Source organism: Ipomoea nil, unplaced genomic scaffold (genome assembly GCF_001879475.1).
Source record: "Ipomoea nil cultivar Tokyo-kokei standard unplaced genomic scaffold, Asagao_1.1 scaffold1334, whole genome shotgun sequence".
NCBI lineage: Eukaryota > Viridiplantae > Streptophyta > Magnoliopsida > Solanales > Convolvulaceae > Ipomoea > Ipomoea nil.
In genome coordinates, this window is record NW_017617762.1 from 1,169,329 (window position 1) to 1,192,387 (window position 23,059).

A 23,059-nucleotide genomic window follows, 5' to 3' on the forward strand; every position below is an offset into this window, starting at 1 on the left:
ATGGTTCAAAACCCTAGGAGGATTCACAATGATTGTGTAACACCCCAGATTTTCAGGATATTTAAAACTTATAAAATAAAGGTGAAATCTCATTAAATCCCAAAACATAACACAAGAGTATGGGGTGCTATGCCACACCTGAGCTAGAGAACTCAGGTGCACAGGCTAACTAACTAATATCCTCAAATAGTATCAATACTAAATCATGGCACGCAGGCCGAAGGGGAAAAACTATCTACGCTACGTCCAAGCTTCTAGCGCGCTCCAGTGATCTACTCGTCTGTGCCTGAAAGCCAAATATATCTGTTCAGCGAGAGATGCTGGTAACCCACTCCATCGCGTTGAAATACAATACATATAGATATATATATAGATATATGAAAAGTCATTTTGAACATGAGGATATCTCCTACGAACTCTAGCTTTTAAAACAGGGATAGACTCAACAGATAGGGCTAAGCACAGACAGCAGTTATACCGAGCATATACAGTTTACAACAGGCAAGACAGATAAGATAAGCACAATTAATAATCATAACCCAACATATACAATCCCCGGTATAAATCTCATAGTCTCATCCCCAAGATACTCATAACAACAACTCATCCATTCTTCATCACATAGCACACTTTGTTGGCGCCACAGGACCAATCGCATGCCCATACATGAGGGTCAGCGCATATAGCTCTGACACGGCCCCGCAGCACCCTGCCCCGTCTCACAGCACGGAGGGGTCGATCGCAACCGACCGATGAGCCGCAGCTCTATATAATATTTATATACCTGACCGGTCTCTACCAGCCTGGTTAACAGTTGGGATGGTTCTCAACCCATTCAACTGCCCGTATAGTGGACCTCTGTCCTATATAATATTTATATACCTGACCGGTCTCTACCGGCCTGGTTAACAGTTGGGATGGTTCTCAACCCATTCAACTGCCCGTATAGTGGATCTTAGTCCTATATAATATTTATATACCTGACCGGTCTCTACCAGCCTGGTTAATAGCCGGTATGGTTCTCAGCCCACCCGACTGCCCGTATAGCCCGATTGATCTCAACCAACTCGGGGTAACATGCACACATAACACATAGCAAGCACATGCAACTCACATTAACACATTGGGAAGGGGGAGAAAACGTATAACAAAACCTATGCGTGATCCTTCACATACTAAGAATAGTCCTAAGGGTTCATACTTCCTTCACCTAGGTCAACGGGATACCAATTCAACTAGCATGCAATATATATAAGACTCATACGACCTACGAACGGTACCCGAAAATCAACTAGACATAGGCACGATAGACGGAGTCCGTTGGGACACCACGGGGGTCGGGGGAACATCAAACGGGGAAGCCAAAATCGCCATTTTGGGTGCAAACCAGCGGGTAGCCGGTGGGTGAGGGTTCACCCGCCGGCGGCAGCCATTCCGGGCAGCAGGTGCCCGGCGGGCAGCTGCCCGCTGCCGGCGTTGCCCAAGGAGGCCGCGGGTAGGTAGCGGGTCCCCTACCCCCACCTACCCCCCACTGACTCTTTTCATCAAGAACGCCCCGGGAACCTTTGTGGAACCCGAAACCATGCTTAGACACTTTCAAACGCAATTGATAACACACGTAGATAATTAACGTATCAAAATCAGGAAACAAACGGCACATAACCTATCATGCTTTTCTAAACATAATAAACACCCAATCATGCGAATTCCCACCCAATATACCTAGAATAATTCCATACGATACAACCTAGGGTTCTAATCAATTTTAAATCAACAAGGTCACGATTCATCTTCTAATATCAAGATTCGGTAAGAATATTATATAAACATCAGGAACATCCTACAATCATCAAGAACATCATATAGTCATCAAGAACGTCATATAATCATCAAGAACACCATAATTATCAGGAACCTTTCATCATCAAGATCACCCATGGAATTATCCCATCAATCATCAATAATAACACAAATCATCAATACACAATAATATGGGGAAATCCTAAGAGGGGAATCATAGCTATGAAAATAGGTTTTGTTGAGACATGGGTTACCTCTTAGCCTTAATTAATTCCTTGGCTATGAAAGGTCTTTCTTTAAGCTTTCTTGCTTTCTTGATTTCTTCTAAGGGAATTCTTGGAGCTCTTTGGGGTGGTGAGTCGTTTATTGTGGTGAAAGGTCTAGGTGCCTCCTATATCCCTATTTATATATTTAAGACTCCTAATTAGGGTCTGAATGGTATGGGTTTACTAATTCTATTCCTTATAGGACTAAGGGCTTATTTTAGGGATAAGGGTCCATGGTCCATAGTGGACCATATTAATTAATTAAAGGGAATCCTAATCGTAGTCTGAATAGTAAACGGCCTACTTCCTTTATTCCTAATAGATAACTAGGTCTAGGATTCCTAATTAGAATCTGAATAGTAAAGGGTTTACTTTCTTTATTCCTAATAGGCTTAGGGCTCTAATTTAGGCAAGGGTCCACGGTTCATGGTGGACCTTATTAATTAAATAAAGGAAACCTAACCGAATTAAATCATATTTAATTATTATTAACGGGATTAATTAAATAATTAATCCGGGATTGAAGGCCGTAACACGGGGTGTTACAGATTGGTTGAGGGCACGGAGGTAACTCTACTAGCTAAAAAGATAACTTTATAAGGGATTTTTGGATGTCTTGTGGTCCACCATGTATCATTAACTGATGAACCATAGGCTAAAAATGATATTTCTTTATTACTTTGGGGTGGAAAATGAATTTTCCCAAAAACTATATGGATGAACACTTGTTCAAAATTCCCTTTTCAATTCTCCCGGTCTCACTCGGGTAAATTCTCGATTTAATTCTTGGTACGCGAAGTACCCGAAAATTTTAGAATTTTCGAATGAAATTCATTTCTTTGGTGTCGAATTAACTTTAAAATGGAAACAAATTATTTTATTCAAACACCGATTGCTCGTAAAAAATTTTTAATAGGATGAAAAAGCTACTTTGAAATTTCTCAATACTGGATTTATGAAAATGAAATTTTGGGTTGTTACAAATCTCGTGGTTCAAACTCTGTGGAATCAGGTATCGAACTATTAGTGTGCACACCCCCTAACCAGGATTCCAAGCCTGGTGGGTAGTTTCCAACCTCGTAACGTGGGAATACGCCGCGTTACATATACTGGGACCGCATTGTCCATAAATATCTCTCGAGAGGACATAGTCCAAACAGTATCATCCAAAACCTCACCGATATAGATAATACATAAATATATCTCTCATGCATCAATCTCATGCATGCAACAACTCTACTACTTCTCAATGCATCAAAGAATGATATGCCACATGCTTATGGTTTTTGAAAGAATTCTTGGGCTCACGTTGGCCCCTTATGCATTTTGAAATATGACACATGTGAAATGTCAAAATGCTCTATAACATGCTTCTAAACCATGTATAAAATATCATGAAGTACTTAAGAACATAATATCCTGCTCGGTTTGCAACATAGCAAATTCTATACATTCTAGCAACAAAATATGCTTCATTTCTCATGGATCAAATATCTCAATCTAGTCATGCTTTCATAATAAATCATATTCTCAAATGATCATGCTTCTTTACTCGACATAAAAATATCATCAGGTCACATAGTCAAGTATTTCTCATACACAGTGAACTAACAAATATATACTCTGTGTAGCAATTCTTCACAAATTCCTTCATAACATACTCGTTTTTAATCCAAATTCAACAAAATCAAAGACAAAACGTGCGTCGAGACGGTCCCGAAGAGCCGAGCCACAATGGCCCGTAACACTCGGCTCGAAACGACATGTAGCTGAGCCACAAGGACTCGACCACTGCACAGATTCTTCTTAGAATCAAAGTCAGAGGCTTGGGGCGGGACTCCTTATGGTCCGCCCCTCACACTCCGTTACTTCACCAGGACTAGGCAACGGCCCCTCCTCTAGGGCCGTGCCCTAGTCCCGTGCCACTACGGCTCTAGCCGGCGGCCCTCCTGGTGGGCCGCAGCTAGGGTCGTCCATCTGATCTGGTGCACACTGTGTTGTGCACAGATGGTTTTTCATCTGCAAAATCCAATCCAAACAAGTTCAAAACAATCTCAACAACTCACAAACAAATACTAAATCACTTCTAAGCATGAACACATCAAAAACTCATAGTTTCTACTCATTTCTACTCAAAACTAAGGCTTCACAGAGCCAATTTTAAAGAGGAATCCATGGGTTATACCTCTTGAAGTCTTTCTTCTAGCTTGGATCTCTTATTCCTCTCTATTTAGCTTGAGCCTCCTTCACCACCTATACTTCCCAAACACACCATACATCCTTAGCCTAGAACCTCAAAGATTAAAGAAACTAGAAGAGAAATGAAGGCTAGGATTTAAGGATGAAATGAGCTTACTGTGATGTTGTTTTCTCCTCTTTTCTTGGCAGACAAAAATGTGTGGAGAGGCAAAGAAAGATATTAGGGAATCAAGATGGAATAATGTGGTTTATATAGGGTTCAAAACCCTAGGTTGATCATCAATGATTGGTTGAGGCCAAAGGAGTAATTTCATAAGCTAGAAGATGAATCAGGAAAGGGATTTTGGATGTCTAGTGGTCCACCATGCAACATGAACCATAGGCTAGAAATGCTATTTTAAATACTTTGGGTTGAAAGTGAATTTTCTCAAAAAGCTATTTGGATGAACACTTGTTTGAAATCCTTTTGAATTCTCCCGATCTCACTCAGATAAATTTCTCGATTTAAATCTTGGTACGCGAAGTACCCGAAAACTTAGGAATTTTCGAATAGAATCCATTTTTGGTGTAGAATTAATTTAAAATGTGATGAAAATATTTTATTCAAACACCGATTGATCGCAAAAATTTTTAATGGAGTGAAAAAGGCTATTTTGGGATTTCTTAATACCGGATTTATAAAATGAAATTTTGGGTTGTTACAGCTGGACACTGGGGTCTTATCCCCTAATTTGATTGATGATTAGTAAGACTTAAATGATTTAGTTTGTTTAACGTTTGTCTGTGCAATCACCGTGAAGGGTGATTGTGGCGGTAACACCTCTATTAAGTTGTTTAGTAAGTTTTTTCCGTTGCATTAACTTATCTTTCAAGGTTAAGTTTGTTAATAAGGTTTAAGAAAAGTGGGGTGTTACAGGTGTATACACTTAAAGATTTAGGGTCTGTCTCCTTTTTGAATCGGGTCTTTGACCCCGCGAAAAAATATATATTTTGTCTTCGGACCAGGTACTCTAACCCCACGATGTTATGAATCGGGTCGTTGCGATGACCCCGCTTACCTCAATCGAGTCGTTGTGATGACTCTGTGGAATCCTGGAATCGGGTCTTTGACCCCGCGTTGGTTATTTAAGCCCTCCACACTAGTCCCCATTGATTTGAGTCGTTGTGATGACTCCGCAGTGTATGATTTGGTTGATTATGTCTTTTGAGGACTTGGAACCTCGTTGTTTGATTGCTTTGCATAGCATGATGAGAATTGCCTTGTTGATAATTGTGTTTATCATACCTTGCTTACTATCCTTGCTTCGTTACAATTGCCTCGTCGAGTTGATCTCTATTGATGTCCTTATGATATTGAGTGGTTTTGTTGAGTACATTCCTTGAATGGTCCAGTCTTGATTCTATTCCTTGTGATTTATAAAATTAGAGTTGTTTAGAGATATACTTATGTATTCCCAAGTCTCAAAATGATTTCCAAATTATAAAGTATATGTATATGTATTTTAACGCATTGGAGTTGGGTTACTTAGCATTATCACTAACGGTTATTTAAAATGATTTCAGGTACAGATTAGTCAGTATAAGAGCGCGCTAGTTGGAGTTTACTATCTAGTCTTAGCAACTTCCTTTTTAGTATTTAGTTGTTTGGCCTGTGAGCCTTGTTGGATGCTTTATGACATTTGGATATTTAGATTTAGACTAGCATGTGCATCTAGGTGTTGATGGCCTAGATGTAGCATAACATCCCCACGTTTTGATTATTAGCTTCCGCAACGTTTTTATTTATAGTAGTTAGACTCTTTTATCTATATCTCTTAAGTTAAATGCTTGAAAATTATACTTAGTTTTGAGGGTGTTACAGTTGGTATCAAAGCCTAGGTTGGAGCATAGGATAGTGCTTTATGAATGTGATTTTAAGACATTAAGTGAATATCCTAAGTGCTTAAGTATCTAAGATATAGGATTCTTAGCTTGCGCTGTGAGATTGTGAGTTTATTTATCACATCCTGTTGTGTTTCTTAAGCTTTGTTCTTCGTTTAGCTTTAGCCCTTTTAGTTAAGGCACCAGGTAAGGGTGCAAGTTGATAAGTTTGTATCCGTAACCAGTGGTGCTTCTGTAGAATCCGAGTATGGCTCTGCCAAGGCATCGGGCAAGGACCCCGGAGACACCAACCAACGAACAGTTAGCTCTGAACTTGCAGCAATTGACTCAAATCACCCAGACGTTGAGTAACGCTCTCCTCAACAACAACAATAATCAGCACGGGAATAGGGATGTAGCGTGTCAAGTGTCGGGACATCGACCACCGATCTTTGCAGGGGAAGAGGACCCCGTTGTACTAGAGGAGTGGATTCGGACCCTTGATAAGATTTTTGAGGTAGTGGATTGTCCACAGGATCGTCGAGTGGAGATGGATACTTTCTACTTTGGACATCAGGCAGATTTGTGGTGGGTTCAGGAAAGACCAGTATGTAGGCAGGAACCGGAGTTCAATTGGGAAAGTTTGAAAGACAAGTTACGTGAGCGTTTTTACCCCGCTCATGTAAGGGCTGCAATGTATGAGGAGTTCCTCTACCTCAAGCAAGGATCATCTTCGGTGTTGGAATACGATAAGATATTCCTAGAGTTGGCTCGGTTTGTTCATGTTTTGGTACCTACCGAGGCAACTAAGGTTGAAAATTTACGACAGGGCTTAACTTTGAGGCTAGGAATGCCTTGACCGTACACAAGCCAAGAACTTTTAGTGAAGCTTACAACTGTGCTGTTGATCTTTACCCGTGCAACAGACTCAACGGGGAATTCAAGAGCCGAACAAAAGAAAGAGCAAGGGAGACGATGTAACTGATTCACGTAAGCCGAGGGTATCTGGTGTTGGCTCACTCCCGAACACTCGAGGATCCGTGGAACGTTGGATTAGGAGTGGCACCTCTACAAGAATCAGCCGTAGTAATAGCAGAGTACCTCAATCGTGGAATTGGAACCAAGGCGGTAACATTCAAGTCTGGGACTTAACAACTGGAATCCCGCAAGGAAGGATCCTCGCCATGAGTAAGGCTCAAGTTGGGGACAGTGACGTGGTGACCGGGACTTTCCTTGTACAGTCAGTGCCAGCTTTCGTATTGTTTGATTCGGGAAGACGGGAACATCCAATTCCTTTATAACATCCAAGTTTGCTGAAAAGTTGGGCTTGTCGACCGGCACCAAAGTAAAGTTAAACGTCAAGGTAGCATCGGGAGAGATAAAGTTGTGTGATCGGATGTTCGAAGGCGTCACGGTTACAATTGACGGGGTAGATTTCCCAAGTAATTTAATCCAGTTTGGATTAGATGGTGTGGAAGTGATTTTGGGTATGATTGGTTGGGTCAATACAAGGCTCAATTTTGTGTGGCGAACAGAAAGTTATCTTGAGGAGCCCGAGGCACCATCAACGAACCGAAAATTTTTTTTGTACTATTGAAGACTTAGAGTTTCTAGATGTCTTTCTCGAGGAGATCCCCGATATGCCCCCACCAAGGGAGGTAGAGTTCACCGTGGATTTGGTACCAGGCATTACTCCCATTTCAAAAACTAGGTTATATTCAAGACGGTAGTATGAGATTATGCATTGACTATAGAGAGCTGAATCAAGTTACAACCTATATATTATTTTTTAAAAAAAAATTATTATAACTATATATAGAGAAATTAAGGCTCCTTAATTGAAGGAACCTTTTGGCTCTTTAACTTCAAAAGAGAAGCCATGCTTCTCTTATATAGAGGAGCTCAAAGAGTTCCTCTTCCTCAGTTACCGATGTGGGATAAAAATGATCTAACATCAGTAACTCCACTTTGTTTTTTTCTTTTTATTTTTCAATTTTTATTTTATATATAATTTTGTTTTTATTATTATTATTATTATTATTATTATTATTATTACTATTATTATTATTATTATTATATGTATACTACCATTTAGGTCATTTTACATGTTAACCGCTAATCTAAACAGTTAATTTTACCAAACATCTTTTTACAAATCGCTAACACAATTCGCTAGTCAAACCTGCTAACACAATCAGCTATTTGCTAACCGCTAATACAATCCGATATTTGCTAACCGCTAACGGCTAATTGCCAAACAATGTCTATTTTAAGGAATTCATTTTTGTACGGACCAAACATCCTATAAATGTTTATTTTTTAAAAAGAGAAAATACCAGTTTTAGTCTCATGAGTATTAACAAATGACAATTTTAGTCCACATGTTTAATTCCTACCAATTTTCATCCACGACTATTGTTTTAGTACCAATTTTCATCCATGACTATTTTTTTAGCACCAAAATTCATAACGTGGTATCCCCTCTGTTTAAGACATGCCGAAATCTAAAAATTTTAAGGGTATTTTCGTCATTTTCAACTTAAGATCCCAATTTGAGCATGAATAAAGGGATTTAATGTAACACCCCAGATTTTCGAAACTTTTGAAACTTATATAAAGAAGGTAAAATCTCATTAAATCCCAAAACATAATATAAAGAGTACGGGGTGCTATGCCACACCTGAGCTAGAGAACTCAGGTGCACAGGCTAACTAACTAATATCCTCAACAAAGTAAATGCATAACCGTGGCACGCAGGCCGAAAGGGAAACTATCTACTTCTATGCTCCACGATTCTAGCGCGCTCCAGTGCCTACTCTCCTGTGCCTGAAAGCCAAATATATCTGTTCAGCGAGAGATGCTGGTAACCCACTCCAACGCGTTGAAATACAATACATATATATATATATATATATATATATATATATATATATATATATATATATATATATATATATATATATATATATATATATATATATATATATATATATATATATATATATATAGTTATACGAAAAACCATTTCGAAGCATGAAGATATATCCTACGAGACTCTAGCTTTTAAAACAGGGGTAGACTCAACAGATAGAGCTAAGCACAGACAGCAGTTATACCCAGCATATACAGTTTACAACAAGCAAGACAGGTAAGATAAGCACAATTAATAATCATAACCCAACATATACGATTCTCAGTATAGATCCCATAGTCACATCCCCAAGACACTCATAACAACAACTCATCCATATTTCATCACATAGCACACTTTGTTGGCGCCACAGGACCAATCGCATGCCCATACATGAGGGTCAGCGCATATAGCTCTGACACGGCCCCGCAGCACCCTGCCCCGTATCGCAACACGGAGGGGTCGATCGCAACCGACCGATGAACCGCAGCTCATCATAGTTTGATCGCAACTAAACAGTGGACCACAGCCCAAGAGTATGTCATCTGACCGCAGCCAGGAAATATGAACCGCAGCTCATGTAGAAACGTTTGATCACAACCAAACGGTGGACCGCAGCCCAAGAGTGTAAATCTGACCTCAGCCAGCTTCTGAACCGCAGCTCAGGAATAACCAATCCGATCGCAACCGAATTGGGGTATCATGCACACATAACACATAGCAAGCACACGCAACCCACATTAACACATTGGGAAGGGGGAGAAAACGTATAACAAAACCTATGCGTGATCCTTCACATACTAAGAATAATCCTAAGGGGTTCATACTTCTTTCACCTAGGTCAACGGGATACCAATTCAACTAGCATGCAATATATAAGACTCATACAACCTACGAACGGTACCCGAAATATCAAACTAGACATAGGCACGATAGACGGAGTCCGTTGGGACACCACGGGGGTCGGGGGAACATCAAACGGGGAAGCCAAAATCCCAAGGTGGGGTACAAACCAGCGGGTAGCCAGTGGGTGAGGGTTCACCCACCGGCTGCCCGCCGGTGGCAACTATTCCGGGCAGCGGGTGCCCGGCGGGCAGCTGCCCGCCCGCCGGCTGTCCGCTGCCGGCGATGCCACTTTTAGCCGCGGGTATGTGGCGGGTCCCCTACCCCCACCTACCCCCCACTGACTCTTCTTCACAAATAAACGCCCCGGGAACCACCGTGGAACCCGGAACCATGCTTAGACACTTTCAAACGCAATTGATAACACACGTAAACAATTAACGGATCAAAATCAAGAAACATACGGCACATAACCTATCATGCTTTTCTAAACATAATCAACACCCAAACATACAAATTCCCACCCAATCTACCAAGAATAATACCATACGAATTCCACGATATAACCTATGGTTCTAATTATTTTTAAATCAACAAGAACACAATTCATCTTCTAATATCAAGATTCGGTAGGAATATCATATAAACATCAAGAACATCATATAATCATCAAGAACATCAAGAACACCATATAATCATCAAGAACCTCTCATCATCAATATCACCCATGGAATCATAACACCAATTATCAAGATCATTATAACGAATCATCAACACACAAGAATATGGGGGAAATCCTAAGATGGGAATCATAGCTATGAAAATAGGTTTTGTTGAGACATGGGTTACCTCTTAGCCTTAATTGGTTCCTTGGCTATGAAGGGTCTTTCTTTAAGCTTTCTTCTTTCTTGATTCCTCCTAAGGGGATTCTTGGAACTTCTTGTGTGGTGAGAGATTATTGTGGTGAAAGATCTAGGTGCCTCCTATATCCCTATTTATATATTTAAGACTCCTAATTAGGGCCTGAATGGTATGGGTTTACTAATTCTATTCCTTATAGGACTAAGGGCTTGTTTTAGGGATAAGGGTCCATGGTCCATAGTGGACCATATTAATTAATTTAAAGAGAATCCTAATCATAATCTGAATAGTAAAAGGTTTACTTTCTTTATTCCTAATAGGCTTAAGACCCTAGTTTAGGCAAGGGTCCACGGTTCATGGTGGACCCTTATTAATTAATTGAAGGGAAACCTAACCGAATTAAATCATATTTAATTATTATTAACGGGATTAATTAAATAATTAATCCGGGATTGCAGGCCGTAACACGGGGTGTTACATTTAAGCCCTAAGATCGATCTCAATTCGCAGTTCTCTTCCTCATCCGACCTTAATTTGAGGAGGAGAATTACGAATTGAGATCGATCTTATGGCTTAAATCTCTTTATTCATATTCAAATTGGGATCTTAATTTGAAAAAGACGAAGATACCCTTAATAATTTCATATTTCGGTATGTCTTAAACGAATGGGTGACTGACATGATGAATTTTGATACTAAAACAATATTCTTAGATGAAAATTGACACTGAAACAATAGTTGTGGATGAAAATTAGTATAAATCAAATATGTGGACCAAAACTATCGTTTTACTACTACTCGTGGGACTAAAATTAGTATTTGCTCTTAAAGAAATATATAGAATTATAAAAAGAAAAAAGAGGATATAATAATGTCATAATCAATAAAATGTTTATTTCTGAAGAAAAAAGGAAAAAGGATAAGCTGACCTTCCCAAAAAGGGCAGCAATATATACTCCGTACTAATGCCCTCTTCCCTTTAGCTTCCCGCTGTTTCCTCTCCTCTTGTCTCTCTCTTCAATCCCAACTTCCCTCTCCTCTCAATTTCTGCTCCTTTACTCTCACGCATATACAAATTTTATATTTGTATTTATTATTATGTGCGTTTTGTGTTCTAGTCCAGGTAAAAGAAGAAAACCCTAGCTCTGGAAAACCCTAACTTTCTTTTTTTGGTACCCAAAGTTGCAATTTTTGAGGTTTAATTTGGGGGTTTGGCTCACCTTTTGTCGAATTGTCAAATTCTCGGGGGATATGGAAGGAATTCCGCAGCCGATATCCAGGACTGTGGAGGATGTGTTCAACGATTTCAAAGGCCGTAGGGCTGGCTTAGTTAAAGCGCTCACCACTGGTTGGTTTTATTTTCTATCATTTCTTGCCTTTTTTTCGGATTATACTGTGTTTTAATAGTATAATATAAGTGTAATAAGAACGTATTTGTTTGTTGGTGAAGGTGTTTGCGTGCTTCTATGGGTACTTGAATTTTTATTTATTTATTTTTTGTTGGTTTTGCTGATTTTTGTTTCCTTTTTGCAGACGTTGAAAAGTTCTATCAGCAGTGTGATCCTGGTGAGTGTTTTTTTTTTTAAATGTAATTTTTAAAATTTTTACTGTTCTTTTTGTTGTATTGGATTTCCTTAATATGACTGGTGCTTTTAATTTTAGAGACCTGTGATTGTTTTTTTGTTCACACTAAACTGAAATATATAGTCTTTTGCATTTCATGCGATGCAACTTTATTGTCTGAATACTTAATACTTAATGGTGTGGACTTTTGGGGTGCATTGTGCTTTGTATGGTTGATGTTTTTTTTTTTTTTTTTTTTTGTTTTTTTTTTTTTGTTTTTTTACAAATGCTAGTTTATTTTCTTGCTTTTGTAGAATTTCTCACCAAGAATAATTATTTGGCTGACTGATGGTACTTCAAATTAAGTGGTTGAAGAAGAATCTTGTATCCTAATTGGAGTCCTAAGCAAAACAGTTGAAATAAGTAATTGTTTTATCCATTTCCTATTTACTGGCTTATTTGCTGCCATGCTGGATTCTGGATAGTCCTGTTAGCTTTTGGCATCTGTTATTGGAGTCCTGTTGGTTGCTATTTGTTTACCTGATTTTAGCATGCCTACTTGTGATAGTGAATAAGAGGACTTATCTCTTATGCATGCATTTCGTTTAGTTGAAATATGAACTAATTGCTATGGAGGAAAACGATCTTCATTATGCCCATTTTAGCTTTATAAAAAGATGGTGCACAATTCAAGTTGTCGGTGTTATTTACTTGTCAAAGAAAATTCAGGTTGTTCATATTTATTTATATTGAAAGATCTTTAGTTGGACTTATATTGTTATACCAACTGGTGTTACTCCTATGAAGACATGCCTGTTTAAACAGTGGAAATTTGATTTACTTTAATTCTAAGGTCTTATTGGTGTTCTCCAACTTATGTTTAGTACAACCGGTACTTAATCAATAGCAAGTTGGTGATGACCTGGTAGTGGACTAGTGGTTGGGGTAGTTTTGTTTGATGGGCTATGAAATAGTATTTTGGTCTTCTGATAGTGGCATTCAAAGAATTTATGTGGTGTTTGGTATAATGGAAAGTGAAACACTTTTCATGGAGTTAAATTGGATGGAAAGTGATTCACACATTTGATATAATTTTTTCTCTGGAAAGTAACCTCATTCTAGAATCACTTTCCATTATTTTGGTAGAAAGTGATTCCTTTGGGAGAGAGGAGAGGGGGTGGGGTGAGATTCTATCTTTCCACTCACCAAAGAAAATTTTGATCCCCTCAAGCCTTAGTAAAGTAGAATTATAGAAGAAAAGCTAATGCCATTTGAAAAATTAATTTCCTTCATCACCACAGGTCAGTTTTCCTCTGTCCTTATATATGCATTGTGTGATGGGCATTGAGTATATGTATCAATGTATGGACTTGTGTAATTTATGGAATTCATGAGACAAGTTGCCAAACTTCAAGATTTTAATTAATTTGACTACAGTTTTACAATATCAGTGTAGTATTCATAATACACTTGAGTTTCATGTAGATTTGTTGGGGGAACCTTCAAATGGATTAATTGATACAAAATTAAGCAATTTTGGACATGAATTAACTCTCATGAGCCCATCTTTGCATTATTAGCTTTAGCACAATAAATTCCTTTCGAATCTTGTATTTCAAAGCTTGCCTCTTTTGTTGTTGGAGTTTGAGAAATCCACAAACAATAGAAAGTGTTGAATAGTAGAAACCCTAGTCCTATTCCTCAGTGGAGTGGGCTTAACCATGTTCCTTTATAGAATCTCTATACAATTCAATAAATGGAGAGAAGCAATCTTTTGTAATATTTTATATTAATACAATCTTATATTCTTTGTATTCTCTCTTTCTTTGGTTTCTCAAATATTTTGCTTCTGCCTAATTGGTGAGTGGTGGCTATTCGCCACCTGCTAGGCCTTTCAGTCCCTCAATTTCAACATAAAGCTACATAGTTATTTTATTTTTGTTCAAGAAAGCATTAGCCTACTAGTTCTTTTCATCATATCATTGTATAACTAGTTTTGTAGAAGGTACTAGGTGCTCATCGGGCGCCCGATAGGCAGGCGCTGCCTAGGCGGGCAACTAGAAAAAAAACAGGCAGTGTAAAAAAATTTTTCAACCTTTTCATGTGCTAAAAATACTCTAAAATCAACCAAGTGTTAAAATCAATGCTCTTCAACCTACAACTTCTTGGGGGCTGTAATGCTTCATCCACTCCCACAAAATCACTAATAACTTGCCAATCCAATTCCGACTCAAGTTCATAATTTTCAACATTATCTACAATCCAATCTCGTGCTAGGTTTCATCACTAGCAAGCAACCTTTCAATACTTTTGTCTTTTTTGTGCTTGTTTATCAAATTGGCATTAAATTGCACGAAAACTAGATATTGAGACAATTTGATTCAAGCCTATTTCTCTTCTTTGTATGTATTTTCAATACAAAACATGAAAATATTCAAAATTTCTCAGTATCAAGTATCAACAAATGAACATAACAAAGTATCGAACTAATTAATAATTAGTAAAAAAACAAGTTGTAAAAGTGTAAATTACTAACCCCTTCAAATGTGTTCTAATTTCTATCACACCCCGAAGAACTAGAGGTTAATAAAGAAATGATCTTCATGGCTATTCTTTTTAGGTGGGATTGTGACACCAAAAGTTGACCACCAATTTGCTACATTACAAATTTAATAATGAATATGATTTATTAATTATTAATAATGTATTAAAGACTTGAAAATTTTATTTGAAATGTTGACTTATCGGGATCAAAGTTGTCATCATTCACCTCACATACTTGTATTGCAATAGATCTCCCAAACATACCCTCCTTATGTTTCGGCAACTTTTCACTTAATATCTTATTTTGCATGTCAATATCATTGAAGAATAGAGTATCACCGAAATCAATAACTTTAATGCTTACAACTTCATCTAAATGAAGTTGAGGATCCTTATAATGGTAATAAGAGTTCAACAAATATGCTATTAAATGAAGTGGAATGTCTAACCTATCTTTCAATTTTGCCTCAATAATTTCTACGATTAGCTCATAGTTCCTTGGGACATCGACCAAGGCAGGCTTGATTTCTTCTTTTGCTCGCATAAGCTCACCATATACAAAGCTCATTAATGGTTTCTTATCACAATCAACAATTCGGAGCGCTCTCACCAACGGTGCAAAAACCTTCAAACAGGCCATCACACCTTGCCAAAATTCCATAGTCAACACGGCTGAGTAGGTAGTAGGCTACTTCCCCTTTAGCTTTCTTGGAAATTTTGCATTCATCCCATTCATTGCTAGTAAACATAGCCCTTAATTCAACCTTTTTCTCGGATAAACTTTGTAAAGAAAGGAATGAAGAAGCAAATCTAGTCATGACGGGCATCACTATGTCTCTCTCATTTAGGGATTTTAGCAGATTAGGGATTTTTAAATTTGGTTTGTTTCGCTCAAAATCACATCGTTTTGAGCGAAACAAACCGATTAAAAAAAAAAAACTCAGCCGAGTTGGCCGCCCCAAGGCCTACTAGTCAGCCGACTGCATAATGGGTGCCTAGGCATGAAATCCCATCGGCCCAGGGGTGCCTAGTGCTTAATTGGCACCTAGGCCGATTTTTACAACATTGTGTATAACAACTAACAAGTTATATTTTCCCTCAAAGTTTTGCAGCTTTCTATTGTGTCTTGAATCTGTAGACATATTGATAGCAAGTTATGTTTGACCATATAGTTGCTTAGTTCATTCATCTTACCTGCCTATGCTTAATTTTTAACTTCTTTGTAATGATTTTTTAATTTTCTATGTTATAGTTCACACAATGGAAGGATTTTTTTGAAGAGGAAATTACAATGCTTGTAGCTGCTTTTGCATTAATTATACAGATTTGTAATATACTAGTTATAGGTAATGTATTTGTAGTAAGATATTATTGTACTTCCCACTGGAAATAGAAATCGTTAGAGATAAAAGCCTAATACTTATGAGAGACATGCCGTTAGACAATTATGTTAGAAGGATGGTTTTTGAATCTGATTCTGTATGGCGTATGCATTGGAAACACTAAGATGTATTAGCCAGCTTCTTACAAGGAAAATCATTAGGCAAAATGTTGATGTGGCCCAATACATTTAAACCTCGAATGCATGAACTACATGGAGAGATAACTTGGCACAAGAAACGTGGAATCAGTGGTTAACTTCTAGTAAACAAATTTTAAGTCACGTACTGATTTTATTCCATTCTTGAGAATTGCTTTGATGAGTTGTGTTCCTTTGTACTGGACTAATGATTTGTTACAATGTGTAAGAATAAATGCTTTGTTACTGCACTAATGATTTGTTACAATGTGTAAGAATAAATGGATTAAATGCTTTGTGACATTATGCGAGAATAAGTTCTATTTATGACATTTTCAACTCTCCAATCTCATGTACTTCAATAGGCTGAACAAAAGATATTTTATATTCTGTTATTTACTTAATTCATCAAAGTCCAATTAACTAAAAGTACATTTAGTTAAATTTAGCTAAGTTCAAAAACTAAATTACAGAAGAGTTTGTACATTAAAATAGCTTCTTTGTTAATACAATGTAAAAATTAAAATAAAAACAGTTTCCTTGTTGAATGTCTTGTTCATACATAAAGGGTAAGTTTTGAAATTAATGACAGTTCCCAAGAAAAAAACATACATACCAAACATGGCAATGTTATTTTCCCAGGATTTTAGCACTTTCCAAGGCATACAAAACTCAAGCTGCAAATATACCATATAAAGATAATGCCTTTCTCATATATATTTTATGCACCAGCATGTTAAGATCAGATACAGGGAGCTTGATTTTTCTGGCCTCTTGCTAGGCTTTTCTTAGCATGAGTTGTTCTGAACTAATGCCAGTTGAATTGTTTACATTAGATGATGCCACAGATCCTACTTGTCTTGCAAAAAGGTTGTTTATGAGAGAGAATTGGTCTGTTACAGAGTACATATTGTTCTACTGGCCATTTAATTTTTTCCATTTAAAAAAAATTGTTTTCATTTGTTTTTCTGATTTGGAAGAGTAGCCGTAATAAAAAAATTGGTGTCATATCTGATGGCTTTCTGTTATTGTGCATTTGCTTTCCTGTCTGGGGACTCTTTGCATTCTGTCAAATTGTCCATTCAGTAACAATATTTATTTACTCCCCTTGGTGAGGAGAGGAAATGCTTTTATGCACTGAAAAAGGGAATCTGTACTTCAATGAAGAGATTCTGAACCATTTGATGTTTTCTATGCAGAAAAGGAGAACTTGTGTCTATATGGGCTTCCGAATGAGACATGGGAAGTCAACCTCCCGGTGGAAGAGGTCCCTCCTGAACTTCCTGAGCCAGCATTGGGCATAAACTTTGCTAGGGATGGAATGCAAGACAAGGATTGGCTCTCACTTGTAGCTGTTCACAGTGATTCTTGGTTGCTTTCTGTTGCATTCTACTTTGGTGCACGCTTCGGGTTTGGCAAGAGTGAAAGGTAAATGGATTTATTTAGTTTCTATGCTTTTTTGTTTTTCTATTTTTCTCTATTCCTGTGTCTCGTGTATGTAACAATGAATGCTATTTTGTCCACATTTCATTTTCTCATATTCCATGAATCCATGGGAAGATAATTGCTAGCTCTTTGAAAGATAATGTATATTCTGTGCATTTTTCCCTTATATTTTATGTCTGCAGATTGAGTTTAAGAGTTTGTCATTCTCTTCATTAGAACAAAAAGATTCTTAATTTTTTTCTCTTGTTCGTCCTCATCTTCTTGTCCTCTGGAAAAATAATGTTTTAAATTTTTTTTAAAAATAAATTCGGTGCCTGTGCCCCTAAAACAAATTTTCCTTTTGCCTACATTGTATTTCATGCCTTACCTATTTGTTTTACTTGTCCTTCAAGGCTTCAAATTTGCTTGACATCAAGAAATTTCATCCTTTTGAATGATCAGTTTTTTGGTTAGTTCATGCATTGGTATCTGTTTGCAGCTACAAAAATGACAGTTCTTTTTAATCACTCTTTCCCTACCTATGTAAGCCTTTATTTTTTATTTGAATTCCTTCATTTTTTAACTTTTCTCTGCCTGAAATTGACTAAGAAAGAACATAGTTACCAGTTCCCTGAATTTGATAGTTATGAGGGGTGTTCATAGATCCGCCAAACTGCTCCCACCCAATCTGCATCCATCAATAGTGGATGGGATGTGTATCTGTTTAGTAGAAATCCACCACTAGTGGCTTGGATGCAAATTTGGCTTACCAAAATCCGTTATATCCGATCCGCTACCAAAATGACGTTGTTATATATGTATTATAGCTCAATCCCTTGCTCACAAGCCCACTGCCTGTAGTCCAAATGTTCAATTGTAATTCATTAATTTATTTTTGTCAAATGAAGAACTCCATATGTTTTTCATATATTTCAGACTAAGGAATATACATATTTATACAAGAAACTATATGCTAACTAAGGTAAGGATTGGAACCTAATCCCTAAGAATATACACATTAATCTCTAATATCATGCTAAATATATTCCTACCATTTATAATGTCTTAACAATTTTAATTTTTATAACATAGTAGACATAGCCAGTTAGGGTTGATTTTAAAAATTGAATATCTGTATTTTTTAAATTGGATATTTGGTGGTAGTGATGGTTGTTGTTGTTGTTGTTTTTTTTTTTTTTTTTTTTTTTTTTTTTTTTTTTGGGAAAAGGGTCAAATAGACCCTTGAACTTTACTCAAAAGTGTAATTAAACACTCGAACTTGTCAAAATGAGTCAAATAAGTCTAATTTACCGGTAACCAGCACGTTACAGGTAAAATTATCGACATTGACTGCCGCTAACCACTGTTCACCCCGTTAAAAACAAACAAACAAAAAAGCAATTTCCGGTGACTTTTTTTGCCGGAGAAGCAAAATAGCTCAACTAACAGGGAAAGACCAAAAGAGTAGAGCAGAAGTGCAGAACAGCGCAGCTCCGCCCATATCTTCTCCGCTTTCCAAATCTACTCAGAGATTTCCCCCAGCGCAGAACTGTACAAATCAAAATTTTCGCCGGAAAATAGGAATCACTAGGGCGAACTCGCACGACTCTAACGCGATATAGAGGGGAGCTATTTTGGGAGAATTGAACTGGAAAGGAAGGAGCCGCAGATTTCTCGTCAAGTTCACATATGATGAATTCGCGTCTGCAATTCGATCTGCTGCAATCTTGACTGTTCGCATTGCTTCGATCGCAGGAGACACTTAGAGACGAGTGTGACGGTAGAAGACGACAGTGTGGTGTGGGGAGAATGGAGGAGAGAGGCGGTGAAGGATCGTTTGTGGCGGTCAGGAGGATATCGCAAAGCCTCAACAGGAGCAACACTTGCCATTCTTCTTCTGGTAACACAACTTACACTAAAAGAAAGCAGAACAAATGATCTTATCTATTAATTCGGTGCTGTATATATCTGTTCCTAAATGTGTTTGGATACCAGATCCGTTTGAGAAGGCCGCCTGAATTTTTTTTTTTTTAATTTTTTTTATGGTTGCCAGAACTTTTATTCGCCGGAATGTCGCCGGAATTTTAAATGACCGGTTATTCCAGGTGAATAACCGGCTATTGGGTTTAAACACACCAAAATGACAAGTTCGAGTGTTTATTGCACTTTTTTTAAAGTTCAAGGGCCTAATTGCACTTTTGAGTAAAGTTCAAGGGTGTATTTGATCCTTTTCCCTTTTTTTTTTTTTTTAAATAAATTTTTTAATTTTTTAATGGGATGTTTGAAATTTTATTTTTGAATGCTTAAATAGTTGAATTACTATATTATAATTTAATTTATCTTTGAAAACTTAGAATCCATCGTCCCATCCGCATCCAATCCGCCAAATCCACCATTTGTGGATTGGATTGGATCCCCACACCCCTAGTGGATGCGGGGAGGCTGGTGTGGATGGGAAATTCCGAATCTTCCTTTGGCTGATTGGATTTAGATTCACCCCGAATACGTTCTGTTAGCTTGTGATAACAAAATGTTGGAAAGGTGAAAACAGGACACCTTGAAAACAGTGACATTTTTTACTTGAGTATTGTGTAATTCCTCGTAAAATTGCTTGGTTGAATCTTTACATATATGTGTCTGTGTGTGTATAATCTGTGGAGGGATAATATTAGGGTGTGTTTGGTTGATGGGTTTTGTCCATATGAATGGGTATGAAAGTGATTGTTATTGTTTGGTTGATAGGTTTTTAGAACACTGCTATGGGTTTCGAATACCCCATCAATTGAAAAACCCATACCCAAATAAAATAAGGGTTTCATTCCCTTGTTCATTCTCAAGCACTACTATTAGTAACTATTCTCATTCCACCCTACTACCGAACATGTTAAATACTTTCTCCAAAACCCATTACCATTACCAAGTATTTGATACCCATTGCGATTCCGATTCCCATGTGTGAACCAAACACACCCTTAGATTTTTAGGTTTATGCTAGTGCATAGTTGGTCTTTAAAAAATTTAGTTAGTCGGAGGCAAATCAGCTGAAGAGGAACCGGCCTATATTTGGGTATTTGGTGCAGCCTTCTGTGAATCATATTCAACTACTTGAATGGGAATACATTTCAGCTCCATGTTAGATTTTCTTTTCTGAGCTTCTTGCCTTCTAGGAGTTGAACCTTTTTCGATTGATGCTTGGAGTTTGTTAATTCAAATGATTTATAAGTAGCCATAATGGATCCTGTATTGAGCTTCTGGTAACGATATTTTTGTGCCTCTGGATTTCCTTCTACCAGATTTTCAACCCCAACGGCACTTCGTTGTGAGCCACCATGCTTATATGTTGGTCTTTGGATTTGTCTTTGACTTATAAACAACATTAATAAAAGTGATTCTGAGCATATGTCCATTTAAAAATGAAAATGTTAACTCCGCTACATTCTATCTTGAATTGTGTCTCTGTTGCTTTGGTACATTGGTCTGAAATTGTTTGGTAATTGTATATGCAGGAAGAGGCTTTTCCAAATGATAAACGAGCTACCAACAGTATTTGAAGTTGTAACAGGAGCAGCAAAGCAGGTTAGGGATGCTGATAACAATAGCAACCGGAAAAGTAAATCAAGCGGAAAGGTTGTGTTTGTAATATTCTCTCAAATTTGGTTCTCACATTTCTTCGTTTGAATCTCGATCGTGATTTTCTTTTCGGTTTCTTCTCACAGTCCCGGCAGCCGGAGACCCACCACAAGGAAGCAAAGTTGTCTCAGCCAAAAGAGGAGGACGGGGAGAGCGGGGAAGAGGAAGAAGAAGAAGAGGAACAAGGGGCAACACTGTGCGGAGCTTGCGGTGACAATTACGCGAACGATGAATTCTGGATTTGCTGCGATGTGTGCGAGAGATGGTTCCATGGTAAATGCGTGAAGATTACGCCCGCAAAAGCGGAGCATATCAAGCAGTACAAGTGCCCTAGTTGCAGCAACAAGAGAGCTAGAGCTTAAAGTCTGGAAATGGAGAGTTGAAGCTGTAGAACTTTCAGCATAACTTGACAAAGTAAAAACAAGTGAAGCTAAGTTAAAATGTATGTGCTGATTGGTTGTCAACTTTAGTTGCGTTTGCTTTTCACTTTGTCTAGACTAAGTTAAGTTGAATAATCCTTTTTAACTTTAATTTGTGGTTACCCCCGTGTGATTGAAAACGCCAGTCTTTCTTCAAACTTACTTTATTGTGGACCTTGCCTTAATTCCTTTTCTTTTCTTAGGGAAGTTTTATGCTATATGCTTATCTTTGCATCGTTTAGGAAACAATCGTTATACCCTGGACCACGGTGCACATAGCACTGTGCGCCTCATGTCTTCCAAAACGACGTCGTTTGTTAAGTTGTGTGGAGAATTAACGCAATAGAGTGTATGTCTGTTATGTTATATAATTATGTACATTCTGGTATACAATTATATACATTTTTTATATAATTATGTACATTCGAATACGCAATTTTGTTTAATAGTTAAAAGTTTGTGTATATTCTCATATACAATTATGTATATTTTAATATACAATTATATACATTTTTAAAACATGAAATCTTTTTTTTTTTTTTTAAATTAATAGCAAACACGAAAAAATAAAATTTTCATTTTGCACCAGGGCACACAATGCAATGTGCGCCATGGTGTACAATATAAATTGCCTTTAGGAAATGATGTGTCACGCAATACTATTATTAAATATTTACTCAGGCCTTATTATCACTTTTGTAAGGAAAATGCTATTACCCCTAAAGTTTTTCATAATATTTTCTCATTACGATGTGATTTATAATTATTGGGTGCTATGGATTGATTGACTATTGTCATGTTATGTGGGAAAGTAGGCGGAAATTTTTTAGCCAATGTGTGTAGCATCACTATTGCAATTTTTTAATCTCTTGTTTCATTTTACCTGCTCTATATAATATTCATTGGACAAACTGATTTTTTTCTTATTTGATTATTTTCTTTTTTAGTTTTAAATTATTTTTAAATTATTTATTTTTGAGTTTTTATAGTAATTTTAATATAATTTCTAAATATATAAATTTTATATACACATACTAAATTTAATATTATGAAAAATTGAATTCAAAATAATTTAACTCAAGCATCATTAACTGAATCAGAAACATGATATGAGGCGAAGGGAGTATTATTTACTCATTACTCTTGTAGTATTAATCCATTTTTAAATGTATAGGATATTAAGTAATCCATATTTCTCACTTTTAAAAGTGAGTTGTAT

General features: G+C 37.2%; 1 protein-coding gene and 1 long non-coding RNA gene across 2 annotated transcripts; both read left to right on the forward strand.

Annotated features, from left to right (window-relative positions):
• The first annotated feature begins 11,691 nt into the window (after positions 1 to 11,691).
• Positions 11,692 to 22,025, forward strand: LOC109185631 (PHD finger protein ALFIN-LIKE 6). Its single transcript, XM_019335592.1, has 5 exons — positions 11,692 to 12,088; positions 12,274 to 12,306; positions 17,566 to 17,794; positions 21,298 to 21,418; positions 21,508 to 22,025. Exons 1-5 carry the CDS (start codon positions 11,992 to 11,994, stop codon positions 21,781 to 21,783), a joined length of 756 nt encoding a protein of 251 aa, XP_019191137.1. The 5' UTR covers positions 11,692 to 11,991; the 3' UTR covers positions 21,784 to 22,025.
• LOC109185633 lies at positions 12,320 to 16,610 on the forward strand. The gene is made up of 2 exons (XR_002055003.1): positions 12,320 to 12,726; positions 16,100 to 16,610. It is a non-coding gene; the product is annotated as an uncharacterized LOC109185633 (long non-coding RNA).
• Positions 22,026 to 23,059: the final 1,034 nt, after the last annotated feature.

Excerpts from the sequence above, each read along its gene's own strand:
- LOC109185631 (XM_019335592.1), top strand. The coding sequence starts at position 11,992 with ATGGAAGGAATTCCGCAGCCGATATCCAGGACTGTGGAGGATGTGTTC. Across the intron at positions 12,307-17,565 it reads CTATCAGCAGTGTGATCCTG|AAAAGGAGAACTTGTGTCTA; the intron begins GTGAGTGTTTTT and ends TTTTCTATGCAG. Across the intron at positions 17,795-21,297 it reads GGGTTTGGCAAGAGTGAAAG|GAAGAGGCTTTTCCAAATGA; the intron begins GTAAATGGATTT and ends TTGTATATGCAG.